Source organism: Coenobita brevimanus, chromosome 59 (genome assembly GCF_032717465.1).
Source record: "Coenobita brevimanus isolate Jiangsu-jjx chromosome 59, ASM3271746v2, whole genome shotgun sequence".
Classification (NCBI taxonomy): Eukaryota; Metazoa; Arthropoda; class Malacostraca; order Decapoda; family Coenobitidae; genus Coenobita; species Coenobita brevimanus.
The window spans coordinates 24,239,497-24,253,172 of record NC_137012.1 but is presented as its reverse complement, the minus strand read 5'-3'; the positions used below and the strand labels follow the sequence as shown (position 1 = coordinate 24,253,172).

Sequence of the window (13,676 nt, the reverse complement as noted above, 5' to 3'; positions counted from 1 at the left end):
GGTGCGGTGGTTTGGTCACGTGGAGCGAATGGAGAGGGAGATTGACTGGTTGAGTGTGTGAAAGAGAGCGAAGGTTGGGAGGAGAAGGAGAGGGGGACCGAGAAAGAGATGGAGAGATAAGGTGCGAGAGTATGTAAGAGAGGGTAATGGGAAAAGGAGACTAACTAGGAGAGTGTATAAAGGGGAAGATGGTTAGGAGCAGAATGAAGGCGAGACCAAGGACGAGACTGAGGGATAAGGTACTAGAGTATGTAAGGGAGAGTGGTGAGTGAGAGACTGACTAGGAGACTGTATTAGAGTCGCGGGGGTTGGAAAGAGAAAGAGAGGGAGACCGGTGACGAGATGGAGAGATAAGGTGCGAGGTATGTATGGGAGGCTGGTCAGTGAGAGACTAACTAGAAGAGTGTATGAGAGTAAAACGAATGGAAGGAGGAGGAGAGGGAGACCAAGGAAGAGGTGGAGATAGGGTGCGAGATCATGTACTGTAAGTGGGTGTCGTGAGTGAGAGACTAGAAGAGTTTATGAGTGAGGTTTGCTGAGAGAGAGAGAGAGAGAGAGAGAGAGACTAAACTGACGTAATCGTACTGAAGATGACGTCATAAATGCCTGTTGCTTCTCCACCCCTTCCCTACGATGACTCCTTGACTGGTATTCTCGTCGTTTAAGGAAAGCTCCCTAACACCTTTTCCTAAGCGATTTATTTTGCTTATTACTCCATACTATCCTCTTCCGTGTCATTTAAACCTCTCCAGTGCCACCAAACTCTGCATAAATTACACACAAACTGATATTAACCAGCCAAATTTGAAACTAAATCGCTAAGGAAGAGGTGCTAGGGAGAATTCGGGCTCTTATGTTATACCCTGTTAACTCTAATTTGGCCGAATATTGCCATCTCTCCATCTTGAATACCGAGTTATAAGATTATGGCCATTAACGATGCTAGTCACGAAGAAGTGCATAGTGTAGTCACAGTGTTGCTTTATTCCACCACTGAGCTACTTGAAATAAGCTGCAAAGGACGACAAATCCAGACCAGGTTAAGGTGAAAGGACTTTAGTTAATCCGTGCTGCCCCCAGACGATTGAGGAAGCCTCTGACACCTTTTCTTAAGCGATTTATTTTGTTTATTACACCTTACTGTCCTATGGTGTGTTATGAATCCTCCTAACATTGCCATAGTGTACACAAATAACGTACAGGAGTTTACCAGCCAGCTATATCCAAGAATAAATCGCTAAGGATGAGGTGTTAGGGAGCCTCCTTACTCGACGAGAATACAAGCCAAGGAATCAACTCACGTATCGGAGGGTTTATTGAAGGCTAGATCGAACCTCCACCAGTTCGAATAAGGAAAATCTGAGCTGAATGAAATCGTCCTGAGATGGGAAGAAAGAAAATGAGGTCTTCTGGGTTAATTATCTTGGCAAGCTGATGGTTCCCTTATCAGTCATTCATGGAGAAATTTATCAGTTCTTATCTATGCAGGCTTCTTCTTAACCCCCCGCTATCGTGTGCCCCCCCCCTCCTCTCTCTCTCTCTCTCTCTCTCTCTCTCTCTCTCTCTCTCTCTCTCTCTCGCTGCATTTAGGTGCAGGAGAGGGACGCCTTCATGTGGTGACGCTAATATAACTGGGCGACTCCACTGATCGGTTATACAAATGTCCCTCAGCTCCCTCCGCATCCCCAAAAGAGGATGGTGGAGAGCAGGAGGCGAGCACCTGTCTACAGTCCGGGTGCACGTCCAAATGAGCCTGGGGTTGCAATTACTGCTGCTACTACTCCTACCTGTACTACTACTGTTACTATTTCTACTTCTGCTACTACTACTACTACTCTTGTCTCCAAATATTTTTACTAAAGCTTAGGAAAGGCGTTCTCTCTCTCTCTCTCTCTCTCTCTCTCTCTCCAGTTGCGATAAATGTCTTAATTGTCTGTTTGGTAACCCGAATAAATGAAAAAAAGTTTATCTGTCAGTGTGTCTGTGGCCAGAATCATTGATTCCAGCGAATCGCCTGTATGTCACTCAGTCCTCCACCAGGTTGCCCTCAGAATAGAGTGGGTGAGGCAGGTGGGCGGATGGGTACGTTTTGTGGGCCTTGTGAGTCGGTGGGTGGGTGATGTGGGTTGGTGAGTGGACTTTTATGGGTGGGTGGATGGGGTGGGTTGGTGAATGGGCTTCGTGGATGGTTGGGTGGATGTGTGGCTTCCCGGAGGACAAGACTGGCATATTACATGAGTGGGTATGTATATGGGTGGGTGGTTGTTTGTTGGGTGGGTGGATGAGGGAAAGTAGGTCCTTGGGGTAAAATGTGTCCTTGGTTGGAATAGGCCCATGGGTGATACGTCCTTGGGAGACATTTGCCCAAGTGGAAATATAGATCCAGTAGGTAAAAGAAGGGCCCATGGATGAAGTGGGTTTATGAGAGAACATAGGTCCATGAGGGAAGTAGGTGCAAAGGGGAAAGCAGGTCCAGGGGAGAGAATGGGTTGTTGGTGGAAAATAAGTCGATGGCGCCAAAATGTCCATGGGAGTAACAGATCCATGCGAGAGAGTAGCTTCATGGGGGAAAATAGGTCGTTGCGGAAAACAGGTCCAAATGGAATAATGGATTCAAGGGGGAAAATTGGTCTAAGGGGAAAATAGGTCCAAGGGGAAAATAGGTCCATGATGGAAAATGGGTCCGTGGGGGAAAGTAGGTGGGTTAAGAGATGACCCCTACGGAGTATAGCCTGAGACGGGTCTGTGTGCAAGTATTACCGAAGTTTCCGCTGTAAATCCACACGACACTTGGAAAGCATTCCCTCCCCTCATCCCGTTTTCTGTGGCATCTGAATATTTGCCGGGAGATGGCGCGGCGTTTTCCATCTCCCGAGCGGAAAGGAGTATCAGTGTGCCTGTGGACAGTGGCGGGGGAGGGTGTGTGCGTGTGGTGCCTTATGTGTGTAGTGAAGGGGTTAGCTATTGTAGCCCCAACCCATACCATGGGATGAGGGAAGGAAAATTACCCCTAAGGACTGTACTGCAGAATTTTATCAACCATGTGGATACCCTAGAAAGCAAGCGGTGCGAGGGGGAAGATCAGTACGAACAGGAATTTCAGGTGAGATGACAGCCTGCGAACTGATGCCCAGCCGCTACCCACACCGCAAACCTGATCTAGTTCATTGCTGCCTCCTCCATCCACTGCCCATACCTCATTAGCTCATTTGCATACGCTGGGGGGAATTGCTAGCCTCCCTCTCCTCTGATTTCGAAACTTTGAGCGTGCCTGTAGACGGTATAACACGGCCAAAGTTTAGGAATGAATCGCTAATGTATGTAAATCGTGGCTTGGGACGCTTTGGAAGACGGACAACTGTGCTCTCCTAATCACTTTCCCCTAACTGTTAACGGTCTTACGGAAATACAGATGATGCTGTGTATTTTTGGATGATCTGCAGAGCTAGTGGTGGTGTAGTTGTGTATGGAGAGGGACTGTAAGCAAGACGGATAGGGTGAGGTTGGGATGTGGGTAGGGAGGCGGACAGGTGAGACCACGGTACAACTTCTCCATAACCATGCACGTGGCTCTGACCTGGGCTTCCTAAATGACCACCTGCTGTGAAGATTGAGTCACATCCTACTTAAATATGCCGTTTGTGTTGTTGATGGGGAGGAGGTGCGCGGAGGGAATGGGTTAAAGTATATCCTCACGGTCATGATTCCTAGCTCACTTTCTCTGATTAACTCCTTGTAATTCGTAGTTAATTTGTTGTTTGTATTGTTGTTAGAGTACGAGGTATGTGGAGGGATTGGGTAAATATATGTCTTTGTGTTTATGCTTCCAAAACCTTCACCTTCCTTTATTAACAGTTTATAATAAATTTATGGAAAGGAAAAGTTTTGAGGGGTATTCCATAAGTTCACATGATATTCCGCCAATCCCTGAGAGCGTCTGAGAGCGTCTTGCTGGGTTTATTCGTGCAGCTCATAGACAATTTTGTTCAGGGGAGATCCATCGTAGTGAAGGGGTTAATTAAGGTATAATTTAACCTCTCCTGTTCGAAAAAAGAAATCCTAAAGTGAACAAGTTTGTCTGGTGGTTGCGAGTGTGCAAAAATGACGTCCTCTGAGTGAAGCGGCAAATGACAGCTCTAGACTTCACCGTTAGGGATGAGATAAAGGGCAGAGGTAGTTAGGATAATACAGCCTACCGTTAGAGTGTCATTAAGCAGCGTTAATTATATTCTTCGGAGTGACTAAGGACAGGTTAAAACAGACCACGTAATGCAAGATGCTGATAGACCGTACACTTCCTTGAGACAGCAGATTACGTGGTGATAAGATGTACAACTTCGGACATCTGAAGCTACTACACACTCCTTGCTTGGTTGGTTGTGTTTGGCTGTCCTCACGTAGTAAAATGTGGGATTTATGACTGAATTGTTACGGACTGATTTCTTGTGACTGGCTGATCTATGAATTTTTTTCTATGCCCCCAAAACTGATTGTACGATATAAATAAAACCAGGCCTACAGTGGCAGCGTAGTAGGTTCAGTTGTCCGCAGCTGTACGTGGGTAGGTCAGTAGAGTTAATTCACACATCATTCTCCTAGCTGAGTAAATACGTCAGAAGTTAACTAAACCACTTAACCTCTGCCGTGCCAGGGAATGAGACTATATTTTTAACACTGACCAATTAGGATTTCTCTGTTGAAGAAAAATAATTAGGGAAAAAGTTAACTCTAAGCCTACCGTAACCTCGCCCTCAGCTGAATGAATGGTGTTAACTGGAAGAGAAGACAAGAGTTATCCCGACCATGTGTGGGTTGATGTTTTGATTAGTACATGGTGAGCTTTATTTTCGGTTGCATAGGACCCTTCGTGGCAATTCTTTCCCACTGATTTTGTCTGTGAATTCGTATTTATATTTTTGATTATCGACATAGCCTTCCTCTTTTCTATAAATTTCTCATACATGGTAGATCTGAGTAGATTTTTTTTTTTTTTTTTTTTACGGATGACCTCGGTGTAGGTCAAGGGGTTCCCTGTTACATTTATCTCTTCGTAACTACCTTGTATTTTGATTTTTATTGCAATTGTTCATTTATTTTTGGTAATTCCGGCCTCAGGGTTTTGTTGATTTATGTGCTTTCATGAACGTAACTCGTCAGGTCAGGTTGGGGTTTCGTAAAAGCCTTTATTTCGGCTCTTTATTTACAGTATTTGTTTGTTTTGGTCAATTTTGGGCTGTCTGGACATTGCTACTCCTCACCCTGCCCGTGGGTGGGAAAGGAGGTCCGGATGATGATGATGATGATGATGATGATTGTTTTGGTTTCTTTGTTTACATCATCCCATCCGTAGGTGGTGAAAATGATCATGATTTTTTTTATAAGGTGCGAAGAGTCGAAAACGTAAACAATCAGCAACCAGTTTGTCGTAACCAAACAGTAAGCCGGGCCGAGTGGTGATGTGGCGCCGAGTAGTGAGTGAGTGAGGCAAGCTGTGACGCAATCCTGTTTCCGCCACTCCACATTCTGACGAAATTGTTTACTGGTGGCGTCTGTGTGTGTGTGTGTGTGTGTGTGTGTGTGTGTGTGTGTGATATGTTTTATGAACTTTAACGCAATCCCTTTTCCGCCACTCCATCGTTTTATCGAAGTTTTTGTATACTTTTTTTTTTTTTTTTATTGTAGCTGCTGATGTGTTCCGTTTCCGCCAAATCACATTCTGACAGTTTTTTATGAGGGGGTTTTATATCTATCTGTATCTACACCTTATGTCTATACATCTATCTACTGCTGTTACGCATTTAGTTTTCCAGTGCCGGGATACAAGTATGGCCTTGATATATCCCAACGGACTGAAATATGCGTCCTCAAATTGCACAGTATTGGTATATGGTCCTGAAACTGCACAGTTTTGGTTTGCCATCAGACTGTAGTTTCGCAATGTGGTCCTCATGTAGTGCAGTTTTGGTATGTCTTCCTCAGACTGAACACAGTTTCGGCGTGTCGTCTGCACCTTGCACCATTTGGTACGGTATGTGCACCTGTCTGTGCACAATTTATTTGTGGGTATAATTCGTTCATGTGCCATTTGTCTTAGTCCTGGGTAATATCGCTGCTTCCGCATATTTGTTCTGCTGTACCGTATTAATTCTGTAATAGCCTGGTATTCTTTCAGCTGAGCAGAGGCGTCAGGATTTAGTCCGAATACAGAATATAAATGACCTCACTGCAGCTGAAGATTTACTTAAAAAAATTACTAGCTATAGCCGCTCTCCTTAAGCGCCAGCCAGTATTATTGGACGCGCGCGAGCGCGTGTGAACAGAATAACGAATTTTATCTATACTTGGTAGGAGGATTAGGGATCAGCCAAGGGGTTAACATTGTTATTTTTTTTAACAGGTCAGGGTCACAGTGAAAGACAGTTATTCAATTTACACCCACTTTAATGGAAGTATTCAGGGTAACGCAAAGACGAAGGGTTATTAGTTCGAGAAAATTTAAAGATCAGGGTCATAGAGCAAGGTTCGTGTGTGTGTGTGTGTGTGTGTGTGTGTGTGTGTGAGAGAGAGAGAGAGAGAGAGAGAGAGAGAGAGAGAGAGAGAGAGTAACCAAAACAGTTTTGATGTAATTTGGATTAAGCATGGTGGCAATGTTGAGGATCAGCCAGGGGGTTAACAAGTTGATTTTAGAACAATAGGCAAAGTCAGTTTAAGTAATTTTTGTCCGATTCAGACCAAACTTTGTGGAAGGGTTCAGAGTAAGACAAGGATGAAGGCGTTCGATTTTTGGAAGTCAGATGTCAAGATCACAAGGAATGGTCAAGTGTACGGCCAACCAAAATATTTTCATTTCGGCCCAATTTGTTGGAACGATTAAGGATCAGGCAAGATTGGAGTAAGTCTATTTAGAGAGCAACTGATCGCGTCAAGGTCTCAGGGCTAAGTCAAATGTTCGGCTCCAGACCAATTTGTGGGTGAGGGTAGTGTACTCTGAGTGCTCTTGCTTGTTAATATACTTGTAATTGCTAGAAATTCTCACAGCTGGACAAAATCGTGTGTTGTTAGTCGGATTGAAATGCCCGAGTTGTGAGGCGTCCATGGCAGCGAGAAGATAATTGACAGGTAATGTTTGTTCCCGTAGAGAAAACTCTACCTAAGGGATCTGAGGATTGCATTGTAACCTATCGTGGACGGAATATGCCTTTTTTTTTTTTCAACAGATTTATATAAATCACACTTATAAATACCGCAATATAAACTCTTGTCTACAGATGGTTGTGCTTCTAGGTGGAGTCAGGGTTCAGAAGGCTGGATTATGGGAATTACTGGGTAGCCAGATTCAGTGCCAAGGATAGCTCATTCACTATCATGTTTCTCTCTCTCTCTCTCTCTCTCTCTCTCTCTCTCTCTCTCTCAACTTTGCGATAGGCCACCACCAGACGACTTTATGAAGTTGAAGAAAATCGCATGGTGTCGGCAAGAATATAATAAAATGGAAGGGATGGGACTAATGGCAAAAGGCAGAGAGAGAGAGAGAATCATAACAAAGGCGTCTGTGAAAATAATCCATCAGTTAGAAAAATCGTCAGAGCTGAATAAAATCGTCTGGAGCAAGCTAAGGGGAAATCGTCAAAGATAAATGAAATCGTCTTAGTTAAGAGGAAATTTAAGGTGAATAAAATCGTCTGGAGGTAGCTAAGTAAATCACAGAAAGACGTCAAGGTATTGAAGGCTTTAACTTTGCTTTATTAAATTTATTCGTGGCCAACAATTCGGTTTTCATAGTGCTATTCCTGCACCAGCACTACGTCTGATACTAGTGAACACGTTATAGCCTTGTGACTCATAAGTTCTAACAAAAGACTGATTAAGTTACCATGAATAGGTAATTATGGCGACGCTCCAATATTCGTCTCGGGTTACCCAAACAATAGCACTATCGGGTTTCAGCGGAGGCCTAACGTAGTAGTGTCGTAAAGTGTGGAGTCAGGTATAGATGGCCTGTGATTTAGCTGCGGTAATCACTATAGTCCTTTTACCTTAACGTGGCTCAGGTTTGTGTCTTGTGGCACTTATTTCACGTAGGTCAGTGGCAGAATAGGACAATACTTTAGCTGTACATCCTTTCCATAGCACTTCTTCATGACTAGCATCATATTCTAGCGTTAATCTCTTGTCACAACTCAGTATTCAAGATGGAGAAACGGAGATTTTAGACCAAGTTAGAGTGAAAGGGATATAATTTTAATGTTAACCGATTCACGGCGATGACATCATGTAAAATTTTTGCTGCATTCGTTCGATTTTTGTTCGTCTTGGGAAAGAGAAGGCTATTGGTATACTTGACCCTTTCAGTAAGAAAAATATATCAAGTTCAATATTATCATCAGAAGATAGCAACAGTGAGATAAAAGTGACGGTCTGAGGCAAAAAGATTAACACGTCTACGACAGGATCTTCTATTGGGATTATGATCACGCCAGGGAGTATGACAATGTTATGGCATGAACCTAGATCTGCGTGGTTTGTGCCAAGATATGAATCCTGGCGAAAAGGTATGTTTGGGCTCAACCTCCTCACCACAATGACGGAAGCTGATCTGTATTCCACCGTTGCCCTCTGTAGACGATTAATTTAAGCTTTGGAGAGATTGCTTTACCTTCCAGATCCCTAAATCCGTTCTAGCCACTAACAGGCGAAGGTACAGAAGGTTAGAAGGTTTTATAGTCATACAGATGCAACGATAATTACTAAGAAAGAAATGTTGCGTCTTCGGTGCCAGCGAGAACACGGTCGTTTGTCAGTGTCCACCATATTTACAGGTACACTTGGAGACAGACGGTTGTATAATATTTCACCTCTCCTGCCTCTCAGTTTCCTCTCCTCCGTCTTAGTTTCCTGTCCTCTCTCTCAGTTCCCTCTCCTCCTCCTCAGTTTCCTCTCCTCCCTCTCAGTTTCCTATCCTGCCTCTCAGTTTCCTCTCCTCCCTCTCAGTTTCCTATCCTGCCTCTCAGTTTCCTCTCCTTTCTCTCAGTTTGCTATCCTGCCTCTCAGTTTCCTCTCCTGGCTACTATTCCTGGCCTGAGAGAGGCTTGGCTTACTTTCCTGTCCATAGATATTCTTTTATACGACGCGTCAGGGAGGAAAGTGACGGAGATGCCCCAAGTGTGAAAAGGAGACTGCTAGGCCACAATTATTTCTGACTGTACTACTAATACTGTCACTACTAAATATCAAAGTACAGTGGACACTCTCTCTCTCTCTCTCTGTCTCTGTCTGTCTCTCTCTCTCTCTCTCTCTCTCTCTATTAATAGTGAGACGCCTATATCTGTTTCTGTTTTTTGCCCCTTAGGATTAGACTTAGAGCCACTTGAATAATCTTATCAGGTACAAAGTAAGTGAGATTAAGATAAACGCGGATTAACGAGGGAATGATGCATCTGGCAGTGGTGGATTAAACGGATGATTTATGTAATACTCTTTACTGTGTTACACCGACGAAATTACAATAGATAGATAGATAGATATGGAGTCCCCGTGGTTGCTATACTCGAGTTGTTTTCATCTAATTCGCGGTTGCATGATATTCGATGAGCTCTAATTATGTTTATAATGCGTCCGCTTTGGTTTGCCGTAGTCGATTTTGTTTTCATCTGACCACTCATGTAACGTGTGTGTGTGTGTGTGTGTGTGTGTGTGTGTGTGTGTGTGTGTGTGTGTGTGTGTGTGTGTGATACAGAAGATGAACAGAGGAAGGAAAAAAAAAATTACATGAAATTCGAGAAGCCATAGTCGAGTTTGGAATGAGCCTGTTTGGTTAGAAGTTGTTTATGTCTATGTTACGATGTCTTTTTCACTTATAGGGCTACCAATAGACAATTATCACCATCTTAGAGCTGTAGCCTCCTGTCTGTTATGTTGAGACCAGTTTGCGTTGACAGTGATGCTGGAGCCTGTCCATAAGGCCTGCTGTTAAATATAGTTCCTCGTACTTTCTCCAAGCTGTAAAATGTATATCCAGCTCCCGAATTCCTCAGCGTTTATTTTTGTTGCTTTGGGTAAGTTGAAGCAGGTTAGGCTAGGTTAGGTTTCTGCTAATCGCGCCAGTCTAGGAATTCTGTAATGCAAGTTGACCTCTCAAGGCTGAATCGTGGCTGTAGGGTGACCTCTGATGGTAGTCGTAACCATCTTGGGTTAGCGAGGTCAGGAGGACGAACTAGCATCCCAAAGTCGTGGTTATTCATCAAGGATCTTAATTTGCAGGACATTTCTTGCCAGAAGTTTGCTGTCAGCATGTATACCAGGGTTTTGTTTGAGTAGTTTTTCACTTTATATTCATTTTCACTTGATAATGAATTGTTTGGTTGCTCTGTGAATGAAAAGAAAAGAATTTACAGTCTTATACACAATTTCAGCTTGAGAAAGTTTATGAACATAGCCTTTGCAGCGTGGAGGTTGTGATGGCTGGAGTAGTCATGATACTTGCCAAGTGCAGCTTCACAAATGTCGTTAAAATTGCTCGAAAATCTTTTGGATGTTGCGTAAAAGAAAAAATATCCAGAAAATTGCTACGAAAATACTTAAGTCGTTAGAACGTCGCTAAACTGTACAATTTTTTGGGTTATCGAAAGATTTTATGCCGTTAGACATTACAAATGGTAGGTAGATAAAAGTTGACAGCAGAAAAGACGCTAACGTGGCAACTTTGGTAGTCAGGAGTGATGCTGCCACCTGTTGATCCCATCCTAAGGTTGAAATTCACGAGCTGTTAACCTGCTTTCAATGTTTACATCTGGCCGGAACAGGAGCGTGTGATGTAACTCACCAGGAACGTATGATGTAACTCGCTGTATTCATGAGGGTTCAATGAGTGCCTGCCAGACTGGATTACCCACAAAAGTCAACAAACCATCGTGCATCCGGGGTTGGGGGTGGGGGTCGAGAGGAGCCGAAATTTTCGTACCGTGCGCCACACCTCCAGATCAAGGATTGGATTCACAAACAAGCATTGCAATCGGATTCGCAAACTCAGCGTTCATTTGTACCTTTATCACAATGGAAGAATTGCACTTATAACCTAAAGGGCTTTTATTGGGAAAGTACATTGGAGTTGGACTGAAATTACGGTACCCTGCAGATATTTTTCCCAAGTGTGAGTATAATTCATCCTTTACGATCAGTTTCCTTCCGTAACTTGGATTATCTTGTGCAGGAAGAACAAGACGTGGAAAGGTTTGTTCATTCTCCTTGCCCTGACCTCCCTCGAAATATCATACAGAAACAAGAGAAGGGAAGCTTTTGTATCGTCGTTGTCATTCTTACAGACAAACATTTTTTAATCACGAGAGGCAGCTGACTGTGTGATGGTTATGAGAGGCATATGATCGTATGTTTGTGAATCCAGGCCCAAATGATCGTACGTCCGCCCGCCCAGCCCAGTTCCAGCCTTATACCACTGACTGGAAAACGCTGGGGCTTGTATTTATCAAAAATTTTAACCCGCTCATGGGCAGCACAACTCTGAGTCTTGTACCCTTATTCAAGCTAGCGCCAGATTTTTTTTTTTTTTAGCTGAGAATGAGTATAGGACCTGGAGGTTTATTACAGGCACCATTAATCCTCTCGGGGTCAACACAACTCTAGTGCTCAAATCCAGCCAATTGCCAGAGTTTCAGGTGAGGAGTTAAAGGATCTTGAGAGGGTTAATTAGTTTGAAGAATAAACGAGTCTTCACAGCAGCTTACTGTTTTTCACGTTGTTGTACATTTTGGCCTGACTGAAGTTTTGTAAGTGAAGCTAGATAAACAAAACAGTCCTTTACGCAACTGAGGCTCAAGAAAGATTATAAATGTGAAACTTGACTCTCCCTTATATGGGCACAAAGTGGTGGTTTTGCATCGCGCAACACAAGACCGGTTACCCCAGCATCCCCCTCCCCCCTTCCGGCTACCCCCCCTTTGCCCTTCTCCACCTCCACCCCCCGGATTCCCCCGTCCCCCTTCCCCCCCAAACCATCCGGCAGGGTGGTATAGCACTGGCTTGACCCTTTGGTGGTGTGGCGGGAAGCACATTTAGGAACTGCAGTTGACTTGGGCACTTTTTCTGTTTCAGGAGGGTCTGGGTTTTGTTAGGATCATCTGTTAGGGTTAGACAGTTGTTGTTGTTGTTGCTGCTTTGCCGCAATTTGGCCGAGCAGACCCATCGACCACAGGTAAGCAACTGTTTCTGTCGGATCCTGCAGGTACAGTACAGTATGGTGCACAAACCATGCAGGGATCCAGTCCCCCCTTGTGGTAGACAGAGCCTCGCCGGGGTCAGACCAGAGTCCTTCCCACGGACAGGTGCAGGGAAATATGAGGAGGTTAGACTCGCGGGTGCATGCCGCATCTGCTCCACCCAGACGGCACAGTGCCACAACGTGTAGGATCTTCATTAGCGTCTGTTGAGGTTAGGTAAACTTAAAATTGTGTTTGAGTTAGGTACTTTGAGAATTTAGCTTAGGTTCAGTTTGGGGTAGATTATTATTATTAGGCGTAGGCTGTTCGGCAAGACCAGATTAGGCTCCTAGGCAAGGCACTCGGCTATTTGGGTTTGGTTAGGCTGTTAGGATTAGGAACTTAGTGTTAGTTCAGGTACCGGTAATGCTGTTAAGTTGTTTGGTTGGAGATAAATACAGCTGTGGGTGAGCGTGATCGCCCTTACAAGAGAAAAGTGAAATTTTTTGGCGGGAAAGTTTGGATGTTGAAGGAGAGGAATGGAGGGGGAAGTGAGGCGTTTTTCTGGAGTGTCTATATTCGATTTTCGTCGCTTCGGTAAATGTTTCTTTTATTTTACGTTATCCAGCCTGGGAATTCACAGTTTCTGGGAATAAGATTTTCCTTTCTGCCTGGCCTGGAAAATGTGGCTTATATATATTATTTTTGCGTGGCACGTCTTTGTTTTCGCCAAGTTAAAATAATTCTGTACCGGTAATGCAAAATATATTTAACAATTCCATCACAATATTTGCGTTTCGGTGTTGCCTGAAGAAGAATTTGATTATGCTGAAAATAATATTAGTTTTTTGGTGACAGTTTTAATGTGTGTGTGTGTGTGTGTGTGTGTGTGTGTGTGTGTGTGTGTGTGAATATTCCAGTTGAACTGGTTGGTATTTGGCAGGTAATAGGCCGAAAACAAATATGCCTCTACTTTTTTTTTTTTTTTTTCCAGGATTTTGTAGAGAAGTAGTTTTCTTTTTCCAGGATTTTGTAGGGAAGTAGTTTTCTTTTCCAGGATTTTGTAGGGAAGTAGTTTTCTTTTTCCAGGATTTTGTAGGGAAGTAGTTTTCTTTTCCAGGATTTTGTAGGGAAGTAGTTTACTTTTCCAGGATTTTGTAGGGAAGTAGTTTTCTTTTCCAGGATTTTGTAGGGAAGTAGTTTTCTTTTTCCAGTATTTTGTAGGGAAGTAGTTTTCTCTTTCCAGGATATTGTAGATAAGTAGTTCTCTTTTTCCAGGATTTTCTTGAGTGGTTTTCTTATCTAAAATGGTGGTCTGATTTCCTTTTGTCTACCATTCCTGCTTGAAAATCACAGGATGATTTTTAGAGAGAGAGAGAGAGAGTCATAAAAGGTGAGTAAAAAAAAAAAAAGTGGTCATGCGCGGTAAAGGTTAGAAATCTGGGAGTCATGGTCGGCTGGGAT

The 13,676-nt window shown here is 43.6% G+C and overlaps 1 protein-coding gene across 1 annotated transcript in view; it reads left to right on the top strand.

Annotated features, from left to right (window-relative positions):
* Window positions 1–2,928: 2,928 nt before the first annotated feature.
* LOC145402866 (uncharacterized) overlaps window positions 2,929–13,676 on the top strand; it is a 318,663-nt gene continuing 307,915 nt past the window's right edge. Inside the window, exon 1 of the mRNA XM_080274774.1 lies at window positions 2,929–3,103. Within this exon, the coding sequence (XP_080130900.1) occupies window positions 2,990–3,103 (114 nt within the window). The 5' untranslated portion in view covers window positions 2,929–2,989. The remainder of the gene's footprint in view (window positions 3,104–13,676) is intronic.